Source organism: Lathamus discolor, chromosome 3, assembly GCF_037157495.1.
Source record: "Lathamus discolor isolate bLatDis1 chromosome 3, bLatDis1.hap1, whole genome shotgun sequence".
In the NCBI taxonomy this organism is placed as follows: domain Eukaryota; kingdom Metazoa; phylum Chordata; class Aves; order Psittaciformes; family Psittacidae; genus Lathamus; species Lathamus discolor.
In genome coordinates this window covers 142,402,870-142,422,681 of record NC_088886.1, presented here as the reverse complement: position 1 = coordinate 142,422,681, position 19,812 = coordinate 142,402,870, and the positions used below count along the sequence as shown (strand labels likewise).

Genomic DNA, 19,812 nt, shown 5'->3' with positions numbered 1-19,812 from the left:
TGGGGTGTCCTCAGCACTGAGCCCACTCGGAAACCCCCCCTCGGCTAACGGATTTGGAAAGGATTCACCAATTGTCTCTTGGTCCCCCTCCTCTTCAGGCCGCCTCATCTCCTTAGTTATTTTAATCATCAGAAAAGCAGGTAAGATGGTTTTGGAGCCCACTGTGCTAATCTACAAACTGCACTGTCCTCCAGGAAAAAAAGATAGTAATTTAGTCCTTATAAAATCAAAGCTCTGGATAGTTGATGGCATCTCAAGGTGTCCCATAACGCTGTCCAACTCAACAGGGCTATCTCTACACCTGGGTCATCTGTTGTCTCCTACGATGCGCTGCCCTTGGGAGGCAAGGACGGCTGCAAACTACTGCTTACTGTTCTCTGTTAAGAACCACACCAAATCCAAAAGTGTCAGACAGGAGGGATATATAATAGGGAGAACAAGAGAGAGGGGAAATAAAAACAAAACGAACGAACAAAGCAAACAGAAGGAAAAAAAAATCCAGGAAAAGGACAGGATAAACAGAGTATGATCCAAAATAACAAGAATAACTGGTTGTATGGCCTGCAGGTTGTGGCTTTAAATCGACTCAGTTTTACTTTTTGTTTTAAGGGAGAGTGGTAGATTTAGGAAGCTGCTCGCCTGCATTTTGGGGATTTTCCTCTGAGAGGCCATCCATGTGACTCCAGAGTGGGACCCAGTTTCAGTAGGTGAAGAGCACAACAGGTACAAAGGCAAGGAGCAACATGGAGCTTACTTCACACCAGGGAATATGAGAGTCTCACAAGAGCCGCTCATCTTCAAATCACTAAGTGACCCGACAGAGAACTTTTCTCCTCCCTCTGTCCACTTAATAATGTAAAGGAGCAATGAAAACAGATGACAGTTTCACACCATCTCTCTTGCCAAGTATATGCAAGACAATTCTAGCAGCAGGACAGAAATAATGAGGCAAACAACCACAGCATCTGGCAGAACGATGTTCAGTGGCCACCTTGACCCTAATAATGATGGCTCTCCAGCCCTCCTATTCACAAGCACACCTCCCAGGGGAAGTGCTGAACCGCTGTCACACAGCCCAGTGTGTATCACAAAGTCTGTCTAGAGCAGCTCTGCCACAAAAAATTTGGATGCTCAGGTAAGCTGCACAAAGCCACCAATGTGAAGGAGTAGGCTGCTCTTCCCCTCCAGTGGATACCTTGCCCTAGGCTCAGCAGCTTCATCCAAGGAAGTGCCCAAGCATAGCACAATAGCTGAATGTCGCTGGGTGACATTGCCCACTCGCATAGGTGCCCCAGATCCACTGCTGGTTGTTAATGTTCTCCCCTATGCAGGGTAACTTCATTTGACTTGGGTTAAACCAAGTTCTGTTGCCTAGGCAGTAGGGATAGATGCTTCTTGACTGCAAGGGAGATCTAACCAGCTTGATCCTGGAGTTAAAAGATATCATCTCCCATAGCCAGGAAGAGAACAGCAACCCTGGCACCCCATCTTTTTATCACCTTCAGTGAGGGACCAGTGCTGCGACATCCCTTTCTCCAGAGACTCAGGCTCTGCTCTACGTTCCAGATGGCAAGGTAAGGGGTTAGGGCTATTAGAGTTTTAACCACGTTAGCCTGCAGATCAATACATGCCAAAAACTAAAAGACAACCATGCAACTTAAATGTTAAGATGAAAGAAAGGAAGGAAGATAGAAGACAGCGAGTGAGGGCTGTAAACCATGCTTTAGTAGAGCAACGTTAAAAGACAGAAAAAATTAATTTGGTGGGCTCAAAACAGAACCTGTTAATTCTTCTACCATTGACAAATAATGGGAAGCCTCTGACTCTTGGCTAAAGACAGTTCAGCTGCTCTTTTCCCCCACGTCCTAGATTCAGCTGTGCAAAGCTACCAGGGCCACATGTCATGTCTGAACAGCTCCAGTGGCAAAGCAGAGCAGTGATGCTTCACAAAGCTTACCCATAATACCTGCGTGGAAAGGTGGGTTCTCACTGCAGTGCTCCCACCCCAAACCCACATTAGAATAGTTTGCAAGCAGAGACCCACTCTTTGCCTGCCTCACTGATGGTGGTCCAGAAGCCATTCAACTGGATTGCTCTCTACCTACAAGGCAGTTGCAATCACTTCACTGGAGGCAGCTTGAATCCAGTTTGCCAAAAATTCAAAATAGGTATTTTTTTAAATACTATTTAAAATTCTGTGGCCTGAAAGGAAGAGCTCCCACGGCAAAGCAGGCTTAAACCTCATCTACCTGACTTTCCGACTGCAGAGCTAGAACAACCTTTCTAAAACTAAACCCATTGGTCTGCTACCTGAAGTAGTTTTCCTTTGACCGAGATTAAGCAAGCAAATTGCTTCCTCTGCTTCTGTGGAATATTAAACTCTTTAGTAGTGTGGCCACTTTTAATCTGGAAAGCCATTTGCTTATATCAGGATGGCTCAAGGAGGGGGACGTTTCCCCAGCCTGTGCCATTCCCACCATGTGTTATTTCTGGTAATATGCGTGCAAGGGTTAGGTGGGACAGAAGGCAGAGGTAAAATCCCAGACCCTGAAAGCCAAATTTTACCAGAAGTGAACACCACCATGTAGCTCTGGCAAAGGGGAATAAGTAAACATCCCAGGAACTACTTGTGCCTCAATTTTGCTCTCCTGATAGTGGGAATAAAAAACCCTGCATATCCCCCTCAAGCACTAGTGAGGATTATTCACTTGTGCATTGCTCTGAAAGCATCAACTGCTACCTCAGCCTAGCAAAGAGCAACAGACCCGACCCCACTGATGCTGCCCTTGAAACTAGCCCCAGGAGAGCATCAGGAAACCCGTAACACTGCAATTGCCATGAGTGAAAGCCGCGGAGGATGACAATGGTGTATCTGGTTGCTGTGAGCAAAGATGTCTCAGTTTCTACTGTATCAGCAAACTGTACATCTTTAGCACCTGCCTAAGATGGGCTACTAAATGCTACCGTGCTAGCAAATGAAAAATTATAATGGTTAGGACCAGAACTAGGAGAGAAATGCTCTTAATACCTAGTGATAAAATGTTTACATGCATTTAAGAACAAAAAGAAAAGCAGCTGACTATATCAGTAAGCATAAAGCTATCAGCTGCAACACTGAAGTAATCTCTGATGTGCTGCAAAGATTTCTGACCAAATCTGGTGAAAGTTAAGAGAGGACTTAAGCTTCACATGTAACCTAAGCATTATACAGACTAAGGAAAAGTCCCCTTGCTGATAAAATGTAGTTTAAAAGTATGCTGTTTACTTAAGCAGCTAGGAAAAGATAAAGCAACACAAACATGATGTGACCCCAGTTCTGTACTTGGCATATAGAGCCTGACATGCTTCAAATGCTCTATCTCTAGACTACACAAATATCTGCTGATAGTGTGTAGTGAACTAACCACAGAATAAAGCCCAACTACACACAGGATGTGAAACTTTGGCTAGCATGAGACTTGAGCCTCTTGACACAGGGAAGTGGCTACCCAGCTCTTCTGGACTGAACCCTTCTTCCTTTAAGCTTTAAGAAACTGCTGCTTTCAAAACTTGTTTAACATACATCCTGGTACTGATGCCTATGACACCAACATCCAGTACTAGCATGCCTCTAATGGGACAGTATACAATCTGTTGAAGACATGTCTGGTGCCTTATATTTTGACATACAAACACCACCCTTGGTCCGTGTTCTCCTCGACACTAAGCACAAACAAGACTGCGTGCATACACAAAATATGATGGACGTCTGATCTACATTCTAAATGAGATGGAGCACACGGGACTGGCATGAGTAAGAGGGGAAAATGTGGGAGAGGAATCACTACACACAGAGTGTGGTTTGGGTTGAAATACCTACCATCATAATATTCCAAATTCAAAGACTGCTTGTATCAGAACAAAGAAACAACAAATTTAACCAAATGCGATCATATAAGGAAAAAGGAATGAGAAAAGAACTACTCGGTATCCCTCCACCAAGAAAGAAGTACATACTGAATTATACATGGAATTAAACTCCAGTAGAACATGGGCTGTCGGAATTTGGGCTCTGATGTATTTCATCTCCTTTTAATGCTGGAAACTGTCCTACTAAAGTTGCAATTAGGTTCATTTAGAGCTCAGGCGTTTACAGCTCACTTCTTGGGATAAAGTTTAGGAAAAAATGGATTTTTGGAATCGGAAAAAAAAAGGACATCAGATCATTTAAAAAAATGGTATCTACGTAAATCTTACTGAGGCACAGAAGCCTACAGGTAGCTATTAAATTTTGCATTTAACAAAACCAAAAAGATTAGTATAATATAAGCTGTAAACACTGGCTTTTACGTCTCTAATCATGAGAAAAAATACTAGTGCTGCAGATCCCAGAACCTTATTAAAAAGCCTTTGGAGCCAGCAGACATAGACCCAAATGAAAGACAAAACACAGATGTCCAGCTAAGCATTCATTTTGCTGACAATCTGGAAAAAAAAAAAAAATTGAAAAGCCAAAAAAACCTGCCAGCTTTAAGGACTTCAAGTTTTCTTGTTCCCAGTTCTACCACCAGGGAGAGGTTATTGGTAAAGAGAGAAAATGGCATTAAATTAGCAAGGAATTCCAAAGATCAAAGATTATTAGCAATTGATGCTGTGGGAAAGAGAAAGGTGGGGAGTGGGGAAAAAAGATTAAAAAAATAAAATCACACAAATGCACTAAGAGGACAGATTGCTTTTATTTCCCCAAAGGCCTAGTGGGTAGTATTATACCTGCATGGTTTGCACCATAAACTCTGTCGGTCAAGCCCGAACAATGCCCGACACTTCTTTGGAGTATTTGCATCTGTTAGCATAAGGTAAACACAAAAAATACAACACAATGGTGGATAGAGCTCATTTGGTCTGCGTCATCTTAGCTACAGCTACGTTCAGCTTGCAATCACCTCAGTTTTATTTGGTAATCTCCCCTCGTACCAAGGGCAGGAAAGAAAACAGGACTTTCACAATGAGCCAAAAGAAAACAAAACCAAAGATCTCCGACACAGTCTGGTGCCGGCACCACACTCAATACCGTGTGATCAAGGGCTTTGGGAGCGACTGTCCTCGGGTGGAGGCTTGGAGGGCAGGAGTGTGGTTGAGCCACAGATCATATGGACTTAAGGCTGATGCTGTTTTACAGTGGGTTTTTGGCTAGCAGCAGCAAAGAGGAAGGCAAATAAAACAACCAACAACGACAAAAAAAGAAGCAAAACCCTTTCAGAGATGATAACTCATGGCAGTGTCCCACTCCCTTGTGTCTTCTAGATCACAACACAGAGCTACAAAGCAACAAGGCAGGAAAAAAAAGGGGAAAGTACCAAATAAACCAGCTGCAAATCAGCCATAGCGAGTCTGGGAAAACTATACACACCTGCAGGGGCCGCACCAGTTATTCTGTTGATCAAGGCCAAAGCGCGCTCGGCATTTCTTAGGAGCGCTCAGGTCTGAATGAGTTCAAGAAAAGCGAGCAGAGAAGGAAAGAGAGGAAAAAAAGAAAAGGGGAGAGGGGGGGAGAGAGAGAGAGAGAGGAGGAGAGAAAAGGGGAGAAAAAAGAGAAAGATAAAAATAAGGAAAAATAAAAATAAAAAAGGGAATAAAAATCAATGTCCTCGTTATTAATTGCAAAATATTGACTTGATTTAAAAGTTAAAAAAAGTGATAATCACATTTTTATTCAACTCTTGAGATTAGCTGTTGCAATTAAAGCTGCAGTATCCCTTTATAAAGGACTGTTTCCTTCCCTTTTAAAAGAGCAGCTAGAGGAAAGTCATCGTGGCTGGTCTAGCAGGATATTTCAGGCAAGATTTCTTTGGGTTGGGTTTTTTTTTTATTCTCTTTTTTTTTTTTTGAGAGGGGGGGAAAAAAGGAAGAAAAGAAGCTGAGTATGGAAGTTAGATCCTGAACATGCTTTTTTCTTCAACTCAGATACAAAATAAAGAGAAAAAAAAGAAAAAAAAAAGAAAAAAAAAGAAAAAAAAGGAAATTATATCTCCTGGGATAATGCAGCTTTTGGAATAACATTCAACTTATTTGTTTTGATTAATTTGTGTTGAAAAGAATGGATAAGAATAAGCAGATTGCGGAATGAGCGGGTTAGTATCAGCCAGAAAATAAAACATGAAGCATGGCAAGGTGCTGAGTTAGTACAGCTGGTGAATTGCAATGAAAAGGCTTGAGCAGAAAGGAAAATAAAATAAAGAAAACAAAACAAAAAGTAATCCAAAACTAAAATAATAATAAATAAAAATGCATATGCATGCTAATGTGAGAAGACTTAGTGGGAGCCATGAAAAATGCCATTAGATTAAGGAGGTTCATTACTGACTTGCTTCCATTCTTTATCAGTCTCTTTAAAGAAATACTGCATATTCAATTTGCACAGTTAGTACAACTCTTGCGTTATTTTTACTGTATTACTGTTTTAATAGCAATTGTTACAAAACAAAAAAAAAACAAAATTAAAAAATACTATCAAACATATAATAGATACCAAGATATATAGATAATAAATACTATCGAAACGTGTGGATGGTACTTTTCTCTTAATGTCATATGTGTTTAATGTTAAGATCTATAATGGCAGGAAAAAAAATTAAAAGAGCAGTTTATAAACTATTTTAAATGACTCAAAATGACGTTAGCACCTGTAATCGGAGGAAGTGAAAGGCAAGGATTTAGGAAACATTCGCTGTGTTCTGAAAAAAAAGAACAAATTATACAAAGGCTTCAAAAAAACTAAGTCAGGGCTTCTTCAAAATTGACTATGAGATTGCCTATGCAGTATTTCTAATTTCCTATAGAGAATGGCAAACCTCCTTAATTTAAAATGGGTGCGATTTACCACTGTAAGGCATGCATCAGGACATACAGGTACAGCCCAAATTAATATCAAACACATACATACGTACACGCACACACATGTGCAAAAGAAGCGGACAACTTTATCAACGGTGGCATAGGCATTACAACTACGGCTCTGCAGTTACAGGCTTTGCAATTACTAGGTACGAATTCAGCTAACGTCACAAGAGGCTCTTACATGCAGTGGCTTTGGTTACTAGTTTTAGAAGGGCAATAACGTGTAAATAATTAAGAGTGCATTAAAAAAAAAAGGCTGTCTAGCATAGGGACCAGCTCCCCGTGAGGCCAGGAGACTTGTACCCACCTCCCCCGTACCTAGGAGCATCACACCAGGATTACCTCACTTCCACTAAGCATGAGATTTAAGACTTATTTTTACTTACCATTGGTCTCTCCTGGCTGCTTATCCCTTTTCCTCTTCTTCTTCTTTCCCTGCAGGAAACATACCCAAATTAGAAGGATTAGAATACCCCCAAAACACGTGTCACTGCAAGACGGCACCAAGTGATGGAGCTGTGACTGGTGAGAGAAGCTCCATGGGGAGGTCACCACACCGAAGAGCAGTGCTGGCTATCCCTCAGTGCAGGGAGGCTTGGGAGACCCTAAGGGGATGCTGTGCCCTGCAGATGACTCTACCTGCCCACCCTTTGACTTTTCGGACATCCTTGCTTCAGCCCCCCCCAACCCTAACAACCACCAAAGCCCTAAGCAACTGGGGAGGGGGTAAAACAACTTGCAAGATGCTTCTTTTGAGACAGGACCTTCACAAAGACAAAAGCATTTGATACTTGTATGCTCCTGAATCTGAAGTTTCTAGAATCATTCGTGGTCATGTTGTAACAGGGCAGAGAGCGGGAAAAGAGGGAGATTGAAGTGGGAAGAGTGCCTGAGTGAGGTCAGATTGAGTCCCTGGAGATCCTCAGCACCCATACCCAACTGTTAAAGCAGAGGAGGAAGCCACAGTAATGAGCAAATCCTAACCTGCAGGTTTCTGAGTGCACTGACAACACAGCAAGCAAAGCCAGGACAAGAAAAAAATCCGGACATAACTAAGACCTTTCCCGTATTTTCCTCTATAACAAAGAAAACCAGCAATATTTTGCTAAACTGTGTCCCTTTCACGAATACTGCCCCACAAAATGATGCTGTTTGTCAGGGTCTCTGACCGGAGGCAGAAAGGCCTTTTCTCCTTTTCCCTCTAGCAGTGTGGGAGAGGACAACCAGGAGCCTGACTTCAGCGGAAACCCAACCACTGTCTTCCCAGAGAAGAGTTATAAAGTATCGAGTGTAGCTCAAAAGAGAAAAGCTATTTTCTAAGAAAACTCTGAGCTACAGGGTTAGCAGAGCAGCACAAAAAGGCCAGTGTAGGGGACAGAGTAATTTCATTTTCACAGCTCCACAGATGCTAAAAGCACCAACTTTTGGGCCAGCAATGTCAACTGAGAGCAGCACAAGAGATCCTGGCTTTTGAAGATGCAGTACTACGAGATGTTGCCGAAAAGACACCAGACCAGCAGTCCCTGGTGGTCAAGAGGGAAAAAACATGTCTTGGAAGAAGGACTCTCACGTCGCTTTTGAAGGGTTGGACCTATCTGTGGGGAAACCAAAAGGTTCTCCCACACGGAGGACATTTTTCTCAGTAGGTTGGTCTGGTTTCCAGCTAAACGGTTAAGATGGGCTTCAGCTTGGCACATCCAATGTGACTGTTGGCTCTTGATTTATTGTTGTTTATTTTTCCTCCCCAAAAGCCAGCTTTCTGGCATGGGGCTTCTGTACTCGTTTCCCCCTTGCTTGCTTGGGGTTGTAAACTGCCACCCTGCTATCCAGGCTGCCATAAGCATAGTCTTGCTCGCAACAGCCTTCTGGTGATGGAAAAAGCTTAATCCTATGGCCTGGATGCTGCTGAGAAATCATCTTCAACACCTCTGAGGTAATTTCTGCTGTCATGGAAAGTTGTCACCCTGAGCCAATTGCTACAGCAGCTGTCAGTCTAACGTGACAGGCAGACAAGTCAGACAAGCACTACTCCTAGAACCCCCCAAGAATGAAACAGAAACCATGCTATCCTGAAGTCCGTGTATAACAAAGATACAAGAGGCTCAGACTCTGCTCCATCTATACTGATTTAGATTGACAGTAACTCTGAAAGTCAGTGATTTTTTTCCAGCTTTACAACAACATAACCAAAACCAGACAATTGCCTCAGGACCATAAACCTGATTTTTATTTAATCTCAAGGAGGCGACTTGTATAATGAACAGACTGCATCTGTGGCAAATCTTTGCTTAATCTTTGCAGTACATTTGGGAATTTAAGGACTATTTCAGTTTGAGACCTTAGAACTTCTTCACACAAGGGCCAGCCAGAAGAGAGGCCAGGAGTCACCTGCCCTTTACAAACTCTTCAAGCCAGGTATTAATGTGCGATAACCCCTTTAGGGAGCAATCTGTTAAAAATGGCTGATATACAGGAATGTCAGCCATGGACCAGAAATTTCTGGTTCCTTTTCAACACAAGCTCTGGAAAATGTTCCTAACAAAGAATTGACAGAGGTTCCATTAATTTCTTTTACACCCTTTGCAAAGGAAAGACAGAGAAGAATCACCTAACCACCTGGCTTACTTGTTCAATTTCTGTGCTACAAGGACATATTTGATTACCTATCTAAATTAACGCACGGCCTATGAGAACTATGGCAGCAGTTTTTCAAGTGCTCTGCAGAAGACAGCTCAGATTGTCCTTCTCACACTAGAGCAGATGGTCTGTAACACTTTCTGTCATGGTACTACACAAATTCTTAGGCTGCAAATAAATGTGGATGTAAACAGTGGGTAACTGTTTGGCAGCTCCCTCCTAAAGAGCCAAACCAACATGGGTTTTGACAGGACTGAACAGTTCTTTGGTACTGATTTTCTAGGCAAGTGCCAGGCAAGGTGACTAGACCCTGACATACTTCTGAGTGCAGCACTTAACATCTTATATTAGACCTCAGGAAGAGCAAATGTGACACCAACCAAGCCATCAGAGATTCCCTGAATCCTCTTCTCTGATTTAAGAGCAGCCTGAAAGCTGTGTTTCTGGAATGCACTGCTCCTGTTTCTGAAGACCTGGGCTACAGCTGGCCTCATCCTCGAGCCTGATGTGATGTGCCTAACAATTTAACCACTTCAAGCAGTCCAAAGGTGCTCCCCTGCTAGATGTGTGAAGGGCTCAAGACCCTACAAAATGCTGAGGGGAGCTCTGAGAGCTCTGAATGGACCAGGAGAAGAGACATAAATAAATCCTGTGGATGATGCAACCGTGTGATGCAAAGGTAGCCTGCCATCCTCAGGCAGTAAGGTTCCCCCTGAAGGTCACTTGGGGGTACAGCATCAAGCCGCTGGGAAAGCGCCAGCTTTCTCATCTTGTCCTTTTTAGCTTGAGAAGAAAGAGTTTCTCAGCGCTCACATGGTGAGGACAAAAGTAAAAGGTCCTAAACACTGAAGGCTTTGTACATGCCCATCTGTCAGTGGCAGAGTCACTGCGCAGAATGAGCAATCCTGAAAACTCAGTTGAGCCTATACTCCCTTTTGAACACCCAAGAAGACGATACTGCTCAGTGTCAAGGAACTACCTCAAGCCTGTGGTGTAAGTCTCAGGACAGACTACGCTAAAAAGAAAGGGAAAATGTGTTTAAGTAGAAGCAGTGCCTCATTGGGCTTAATGAGGTCTTCTCTAAGGAGCTAAACCTGCAAAGGTGAACAAAGGAGGGAGGCAGAGCCCAATGGAAAGAAAAGATGATCAAGAAAGGACACAAGGATTTAAAAATATGTCTGTAAGTACATATCGCTAAATAAGTGAGCAAGTGTATTCTCCACCTCTGTAACGGTGGAACAGCACAGAGCTGCTGCTCTAGGCTTTGTTGCACACTCTGAACTGGCTTCTTCCTAACCATACATGTAAAAGCCCAGATTCACATCAAGGTAAATGTTGCCATATGCAACATTTTTGCACTTCATGACAAAATGGGATATTTACAGTAAAATAGGTACTGATGATGATGATGATGGAAGAGGCAGATTTCAACAAAAACAATATGTATAACTGACGCCAATCTTAGAGCTGCTGGCCCCCAAACCTTCAAGGAAGTCTGCCTGGAAGGTAGGGAGCAGAGTGAATTCCGGGATTAAAGATTTTGACAGTTTCAGGCAATTTTTATTTATTTAAGAAAATCACAACAATGCTGATATAAGCCTATTAAAGAGGGTTCAGAGCTTCCAAATCTGTCAAGAATTGCAGGCTTGCAAACACTTACTACAGCTGCACAATTTACTCTTTGTGGAAGAAGGGGTTATACACTACTAGTAAGTGGTTATGACACTGGCCTTACGTTTTTAAGAGGCAGAAAATTCTATCACTTTTAGATAAAAAAGAGGCTTTCTGAAAGGAGGAGTGTGGGGAATCAATCTTAAACCCACTCTATGAACGGATCACAAACCCCAAAACATTTCTTAAAAAATGGAGGCGGGGGAGGAAGATAACACGGCCATGAAAAAGCAGAACAAAACCAAAATATACAACAGTAGAGCGTGGAATAATTCATTTAACCCCCCTTGAGAGTAAGACTTTCAAACGAGTCACGCTTTTGGTTTTGCCAGTCCTTCTCTGAAGCTAGGATAAGTCATTCTTCCACTTTCCACTATACTCGCACACAGATAAGCACAAGACACTAATTATTCATCTTTTCTGGAGGAAAGGAGAGGAGCCATACTAGGGGAATTCTGATTCATCCAAAAATGAAATTTAAAAAGACCAGCAAGCCAAACAGCATTTCCAGGTGCTGGTAAAAGTGAAGGCAAGAGTTTCTTCACAGAGCTCCACTGTCCTGCCCCAATTCTAACCTTTTACTTGTCCCATCCAGGAAGCTTTTTCCAAGTGGAGGGCTGGGAATTATCCCCAATAGTTTTAGTATCACAGAGGGAAGCATTCGTTGTTGTTACCAGATTGGGATCCCGAGGCACACTTTCCAAGTAGTGCTTGTGTGCAATGTGTGGTCGCAGTTCAGCAGGTCACACCTACATTTCTACACTCTCTGCTACTAAAAAAATTTCCACCTACATAGGAACCTACATAATTATCCCGTGCGGACCAGCCCGGGTACAGCTGCATATGAAGCTGTCGTTCCTTTCTTGCTAGTTCATAGTATTTCGCTTGTTCTTCTCTGGATAACGCGTGCCACTGAGGTGAAGAAAAAACAAGAGAAAATAAAAAGCACAAGTGTTTGGGTTTTTTTTAAAGTGTGTTAACAGCAGAACACATCATTTTTATATAAATACAGCTAGAGTTGATTTCCATGAAAAAGAGGACATAAAACCAGATGATCTGACATGCTGACATTCATCTTTTATTTCTACCTCCAGATTATAAATCCAGGTAACTAAGTCACAACTAATCTTTTACTCACTCAGCCCCTTTGTCTCCTGGTGACAGACATGAATTAAGAAAACCAAACAAAATCAAAGAGCAGGGAAGAGGCTCCAGAACCTGAACCATTTGTCCTGAGCCAGAGCTCACCTACAGGACTTAAAGGAGGTCTCCCCATCCTTTCCCCACTGGCAGCCCCTCTTTCTCTTCTGCCTCTCACAGGTGCTGACACTGGTACTGTACCCAAAGGCTTTTTCCTTCCCCATTTAATATTCTGACTGTTTTAGGACGAAATAAAAACCTGCGATTTTTTCATCTACAGGTCATGGAAATAACATTGAAAAATCACTGCTATTAACTCCCCCTCTTGCCCATGAATGATACCCACTAGCATAAAGTGTCTGCAAAAACCCCCCAAACCAAAGTTTTTAGTAACTTCCCTATCCATTATTGAAATATCAGGAAAACACAGGGATTCATGTATGAATCTTACTGAGTTTCGATTCCTGCTTGTGCTTTTCCCTTGTTACCTACCCTTCGACCGAGGATTTGGTTGATGGCTGCGCTCTCTTTCAATGTGCATTCTGCTACAACTTTTGCTCTCATTTCCTTCATATACAACATAAATGCATTAAGAGGTTTCTTTATGTGTGGCTTCTTTTTCTCTTCTTCTTTTTTGGAGTCCTGATGTTTTCTGAATGGTAGAGATACAACAGACAGAAACCTCACAGTGAGAAACCTTGTGAATTTATAGAATTAATCCCCTCAATATCTCTAGCATTAATCCACAGAAATCCTAGCAGAAGGACTAGAAGTATCTCTGGAGCCTTCACCCTGGCTGCTGGATGAAAACAGTTTTAAGAGAATTATAAGAAAGCCCATCTTATGTTTATGCAATACCACGAAAAAACTTTTCAGCCCCTACAAGAACCTTGGAAGGACATGGGCACTCAGGAAAATGGATTGATTCATGGGGAGGGCTGGTGATTGAGCATGACGGCTGAGGAAACAATTACATTCCAGCATCAATGGGAGCCCAAATGCTGTCTTTCTGCTTCCTCCACGGAACAGAAGGCAACAAGCACCAGGAGCACTACAGGCAGAGGTAGACCAGAACTTCCCTCAGTTCAAACTTCAGCCTGATACCAGTGCTCTCCACAGCTTTGAACAAGCCATTTATGCTCTAATTTATTGTCTCCTGTTGTGTATCTGGTATCTCAAAGCTTCAAACCAGGCACAGAGTAACAGGGAAACGGGTCAAGAAGCTTGAATCTCGATCAAGAAAACTCCATTTCCTCATCTGAATGGGTGAAATTAGTAACTACTGGTCTGTGTCACTGAAAGGCTGTTAACCGTTATTTTGACACGTTTTGGCAGTTAAACCATATTCAAATCAATCAGAACAGAAGAGAAAAAATCAACTTAAAATTATTTTAGAGCAAAAGTATTCCCACAAATCCAAGCTTTTCTCAAAGCTACACATGCACAAGTGATGCTTTGGGTGTTCTAAAAACAAGCCATAAGAAGCAACAACTTACGAGCTGTGGAGTGAGCCGACGTCGCTCTGGGAAGATTCCTGTTTGACTGTTGGTGTGACTATGGCCGGATGAGGGATTCCAGTTGTGTGTAAACTATGGTGTGGCGGGACCATGTGTGGAGGAAACCTAGAGGAGAGAAAGCTGTGTAAATCGTCAGAATAAAAATGAATGAATGGGGAGGGATGTGTACACACATTAAAAAAAAAGGCATATAACAAGCACATGACAGCTAGACAAAGCATATGAGAGCTGGCAGCATTAATTAGCAATAAATTAAACATAATGACTCTTCTAACGTCATTAAAGCCAATCTTCCCCTTCATTATCATTACTGACATGAGACATCATGCTTTTTAACATCTTTAACAAAAGGCAAATTCAACTGGATGAACTTGGATGAAAGTGGAATTGCAGCTACCTGCCACAAAATCCACCAGTCCATTTCTTTGCTAAGAAACCATCTGTGGCAACCATGGAATCAAGTTTTACAGCTCTGAATCATGTTGTGAATTTGGGATGACATCTTTTATGGCATATTGACAGCAAAATAAAACATTAATGCCAACACAATCTAGATGCATTTTTGACAGTCCTTATAGATGCCTCATTAACTACGTTTTGTTGATGGAGCCAAAGAAAATATTTATTTCTGTCTAATATATCTGTGAGCCACATTGCTTTAACAGAAGGTGGGAAGATTGTGGAATTCAGCCAAGTTTGACCCATTAGGTAACCTAGGAAGGTTGAAATTAATGCAAAATTACAGTCCAGCCCTTCTAAGGAGAAAAAATGTTGTCAGCTCTATGGTTTATGGTCACATACATGGACAGGCCCCAGTCCTGCAACTGGATTCAGAAGGATGTGCAATCCTTCTACATTAATCTAATTGCTCGGTTGGGGCCATAACAAACCATGGCACAATCATTCAGACTTTTTACTTTTTAACTTAAACAAACAAACTTCTCAAAAGCAGCACTGACTTCTTATCATTATTTCTTAAGTCTCAGAAAGGTTTTGCAGTGAATAAAGCAAGCACACTACGACTGACTGCCTTCTCCTTAAAAAAAACCCATTGAAGTCAACAGGTCTCCAGGGAATGGAATCTAGCCTAAAATTTTGGCTCGGAAATAAACTCCCCAAAATTCCAAAATTAAAGTGATCTGGCAAACAACAAGGTTTTTATCATTGCAAATCCCCACTCTCATCCCAGACTTTGAACTACACTAGTACAAATAAAATACCCCAATAATATGGAACATGCAATGAGATAAAGAACTATGTCTTCTATCATCAATATACAATGATTTTTTTCTATCAAACAGGATTTTAAATGGAATGATATACCATGGACAATTAGACTGTGTACAAGTACCACAAATATAATGGGATTTATTTTCCCTCCCCCATCTTATAAATTCCATTACTGAGTTTAAACCCCACCCCCCAACTACCCAGACATTCCCTACATTCACAAGATGACACAGAAGGACTTTCATTAACAGGAGGTACTGTTCACTATGAGCTCTGAGGACCTTTGTCTATCAGCTGGTAGTACTCAGGATCATTAGACAGAAGTATTTTGTCTTTGAAGGCAGTGGTGGCAAGAGCAGGGACTGACAGGGAGAATGTGAAATTGTTCAAACCGTGGAGATCTGCAGCTCCTCACAAACAAAGGCATGGAGAGAAGGAAAAGAGGAGGGTGTGATGGCAAGGAAAAAGAATGGGCAAAATGGCCATTCCTACATCTGTTAAAGACTCACAGACACATACCTCCAAGCGGACTATCAAAATGCCTTCCCCACTCTGACAAAAGTAGCTGGGAGAGAAATGCACATTTGGGGAAATGCTCTGATTTGTGGTTAGGTCAGAACAGAAGACTGGCGAAGGCTACAGGGAGGTCTCACTTCTGCCACAGAACTGCCTCACCATCAGCAAGACATAAACTGGGCCTTTGTATTGGTTTCTTTCTGTTCTCCTTGTCTTTATTTTTGTGTGTATGTATCTGGATTGAACATACTTGAAAGTTTGTTCACACAGTGCATGGGGCCTTCAGCCATAGTACAATGCAAAAACTGACAGTAAGAGCTTTTTAGAACAGAAACAACTTATAAACACAGGCAAAAATAAACCTAAAGTAGCATTAAGTACAATGATAACAAACTGACACACATCCTATCAAATGACTGTCTGCCCTTGGCAAGATGCAGCGATCAAGAGAGGACTAGTTGCTGGGGCTGTCTAGGGTTCAAACTCAAATGACAGCCAGTGACGACATAGTGAAGGATGAAGATGGAGATGAAGAGCCAACCTTCAGAGAGGAGGAAGGAAGAGCTGCTCTTGTTTGGCATTAGGACACAGTGGGAAGGGCAGTGGGCATATACCAGAAAAGAAGAAGAGCTGAGAGCAGTGGCAGCACAAGGACAGAAGGGTGTGAGAATGGACCTGAATAAGATTAGACTCATCACTGCAGAACGGCTCACAAAAGACTGATTACAGCTGGAGTTAATGAGGACAAAAGATGGTGTCTGCTAAGTTTCTGACCTTCCCTAGCTATGGGAAAAAAAACTTTTTCCCAATTACCATCTAGGAGAAAGAAAGTAAATACTTGCACATTAGAGAGTGAGCAGATGGGGAGGAAGGGGAGTGGAGGAAGAGAAGCCTCCTCCACGTGTACACGTTGTGTCAAAGCCTGGAGGATGGAGAAGCCTCCACTGACTTCACCTGGGCTGGGATTTTACCCTCCAAGCTCTAAATTTCAGAGACATGGCAGCCTTCATCAACAGACAACTGCAGCTCAGTGGTTACTTTCAGGGTGGCAGTTCCCCCGAGGAAGTTGTGTGTTCATTACCAATAACCATTCATTCCTTTACACTGAATCTCTCTCCCTCCAAGGCTGCCTACTGGACTTACACAGCCCTTCGTATGCTTGGGACTTTAAAAGCATGCTCCAGAACCCAACTCCAGAACTCCAGAACTCCAGAACGTTGCTCTCACAATCCCATGGACTTCAGTAGGCTGGATGACGGCTCAGCCTAAACTCTGAATACCTACTTATTTCCACAAGACACCCACTCACACAGCAATGCAAGTGGGGGAAGAGTGTTAATTTTTAAGTTCCTGGCTACACTCCAACTTCAGTAATTACATTCAGCAAAAGTGAATTTCCCCTGAAATTTCAATTACAGAAGGTATTTTCCACTGCCACCACTTAACTGCTGTGCAGTGTTTGGTGTAATTCTGCTAAATTATTTCCTGATTTCCTCTCACAGCAGTTGTTTTTTCATAGTGGGTCCACTGTTTGCCCATCAGTCAGTTAGCCCTGTCTCAATCTATACTAAGGGCATATTACAGAGTGGTAATGAAGGATCAAGAGATGTTTTAAGCATGTCACATGCATACAAAGTGAGTGGCGATGCTATGAGCAGAGAAAAGAGTTGTAAATGGTTAAAACAACCTGAAGACACTACCTTAATAGTCTAAACCATTTATGAAAATCACTATTAGTCACCCATTAACCTTCTATAAACTATTCATAAGCACACTCTAACTAATGAACCGTAATTACTAAGCTTAGGGAACATTCAGGGTTGGGAAGCGTTATATGCTCCAAAGGTCTATACCATAAAGCAGGCAAAGACGGGAACTGCTTTTAAAGGAATGCTCTGGAAAAATGTGGATTCCCTGGCTTCAGTGTCTGGGCAGAGCCAACACGGGAACCTCAAGGCTTGTACTAGAGCCCTGCAGGGCTGTTGCCCGGAGGCCAGCCATGAAGGGCATGTCTGCAGGCAAGCATGGGCATCCCTGGGCATGCCAGCCCCATCTCTCAACTACAATGGCTACTGGGGGCAAGGGCTGCTCCATGGCTGAGCTCAGGCGCTCCAGCTGATATGGCAGGCATGAGAAAACACGCATCGAGCCATGTATCAGAGCACGGTCTGCCCAGAGGGTGTTCCCATGTATGGGAAACCAGGAGAGAAGTTTCTGGGCTGAAACAAAGGATAACCATCTTAAATCTATTCATCGCTCTGCGTGTGCGCCTGAGCATGTGTGCACGTATGGGCTTATGTCAGAGACAAAAACAAAGGCTGTGTGTGTGTATGTACACCCCTCACCTTTGCCTGAGACATCCCCACGTATTTTTTTCTCTAGACTAGTATTCCATGAATTGCAATAAACACCCTAAAAATTCTAAGCAGCTCATTATACACCACTGTCTCCTTTTATGGCTCCAAGCCAGAATATAATGATGAGTCTTAACTTGTTAAGGACAACTAATTTTTTGTTCCTGGCTGTCTCAGGGGCTTCTCTCTTACTCACTCTCACTTTACTTCACTGTTGACATGTTTCTGTTAACTGGATGTCATCTGCCTGCCTTGATTTTATGCACAAGCAGTGGGATGCATTTTTCTGTGCAACAATTCTGCTTTGAGTTGCATTAGATTTGTCATTATTCTCTCATTTTCCCCTTGCACTTGTAACATTTCATCTATTCCTGCCTTATTTTTTGAGCCACGGTGCACCCACATTATGGTTTATACATGATCTTGCTCCCTTTGAAGCCGGCAGATTTCAGAGCCAGCCCTCGTCAGGAGAAGTGCCTGCTACCAATTTAGCAGGCTGAGGGCCCCGAGCTCCAACAACTCAATCTAAAGGGGGTCACAGGGTGGCACAAGCGAGTGTCAGCAAGTGCTGTTTAATTGCCAATCTAGGCTTCTCCATGGTGTTTAAAGTATAATGACCCATCACTTAATTCTGAGAAGTCCTGGCCCTGCTGCTGAATGGAATGAATATCAAAGGCTGTGCTAGAACAGGGCAAGGAGCCTACATTTCCTATAACTGCCATAAGTATAATAGACCTCTACTTCTGTCGTCCCATTACCACAATAATGTATTTAATTTGCTGTGTACTCTTTTTAACTAGATACCTTTCATAAAGCCTATCTAGGGAATATAGCTTTCCCCCTCCCACATCTCCCCCCTCCCTCAAATGACTAGCCTCTCTAATAATAATTAAACTAAATCAAGCTCTGCTTTGCCTCACACCACGCCAGCCAGTCTTTTACAGATATTAAAAAAGATTCAGTGGAGGGAGGGGACTATTGTTTAAATTTGCAGCTCTCTCCCCAACCCAGGATTTTTTCTCCCCCATGCTGGGTCTATTAAATTTTTTTTAAGTTGATTTTCCAGTTGTCTTTCTATTTGCTGAAACAACACGGTAAAATTTTAACCTTTTGCTTTTACTTTACTTATCTAAAGCACACAACAGCCTATTTCCTTCCCCATTCACTCTCAGGCTCTAGTTACAGGTTTCCATTTCTCAATGAGGTGTGTTTCTCTTCAACCACCCCCCCCCAATCTTCTCCTCCTTAAATCCTCTATACACCAACCATCACATATTAAACTGCAGAGATGGAGAGGAAGGGACAGAGCAGGGAAGAGACGTGGAACCTTGCTATGTAATGCATGCTAATTTAATTATGTGCCATCATCAAAATGGATTAGCTGTTTCAGCCCATCAGGAAAGTCTAAAATTCCACCGATTTAATTAACCAGGCTGAAAATCAGATGAACAGAAAATAAAACTATCATTAGGAGCAATTAGTGATTACTTAAACATAGTGCTGCCAACCAGTTTGTAAATAAAACTAGCAGCCCCTGGAAAATTAGATAGAATTAATTGGAGGTAGGGAGGGGGAGAAATATATACTTCTAAAGCTTTAGAGGGTCAGGCAGGCCCTTTTATGTTGACTATGAGTGTTTGGAGCTTTGGCAGGGGGAAAACATAGCGCAATAACCTTCCTCCCAACTCTGCTTGAAGAGCAGCCCTCCTGCCTCCAGAGACTCCTCTCTTGCACACACAGCGTGGCTCTGGGTGATAGCCACTGACAAAGCAAAAGGTATCACAACTTCTCCTCCTGCTTTGTCAACATCTCATTCACCCTGCTTTTTCACTTGGTTTGGCTTTAAAGACAGCTTCCACCCCTCCACCTCT

General features: G+C 42.5%; 1 protein-coding gene across 17 annotated transcripts in view; it reads right to left on the bottom strand.

Annotated features, from left to right (window-relative positions):
* TCF7L2 (transcription factor 7 like 2) overlaps positions 1 to 19,812 on the bottom strand; it is a 180,064-nt gene that overhangs the window by 2,567 nt on the left and 157,685 nt on the right. For 2 of the 17 annotated variants that reach the window (XM_065672268.1, XM_065672265.1), the window contains exons 8-13: positions 13,821 to 13,961; positions 12,817 to 12,976; positions 11,989 to 12,096; positions 7,263 to 7,311; positions 6,663 to 6,713; positions 5,390 to 5,462 (exon numbers count right to left, since the gene is read on the bottom strand). In XM_065672268.1, coding sequence (XP_065528340.1) covers positions 5,390 to 5,462; positions 6,663 to 6,713; positions 7,263 to 7,311; positions 11,989 to 12,096; positions 12,817 to 12,976; positions 13,821 to 13,961 — 582 coding nt within the window. Of the gene's footprint in view, positions 1 to 4,749; positions 4,823 to 5,389; positions 5,463 to 6,662; positions 6,714 to 7,262; positions 7,312 to 11,988; positions 12,097 to 12,816; positions 12,977 to 13,820; positions 13,962 to 19,812 lie in introns of all 17 variants that reach the window. The other 15 variants (XM_065672270.1, XM_065672269.1, XM_065672280.1 and 12 more) reach the window with 12 other exon arrangements.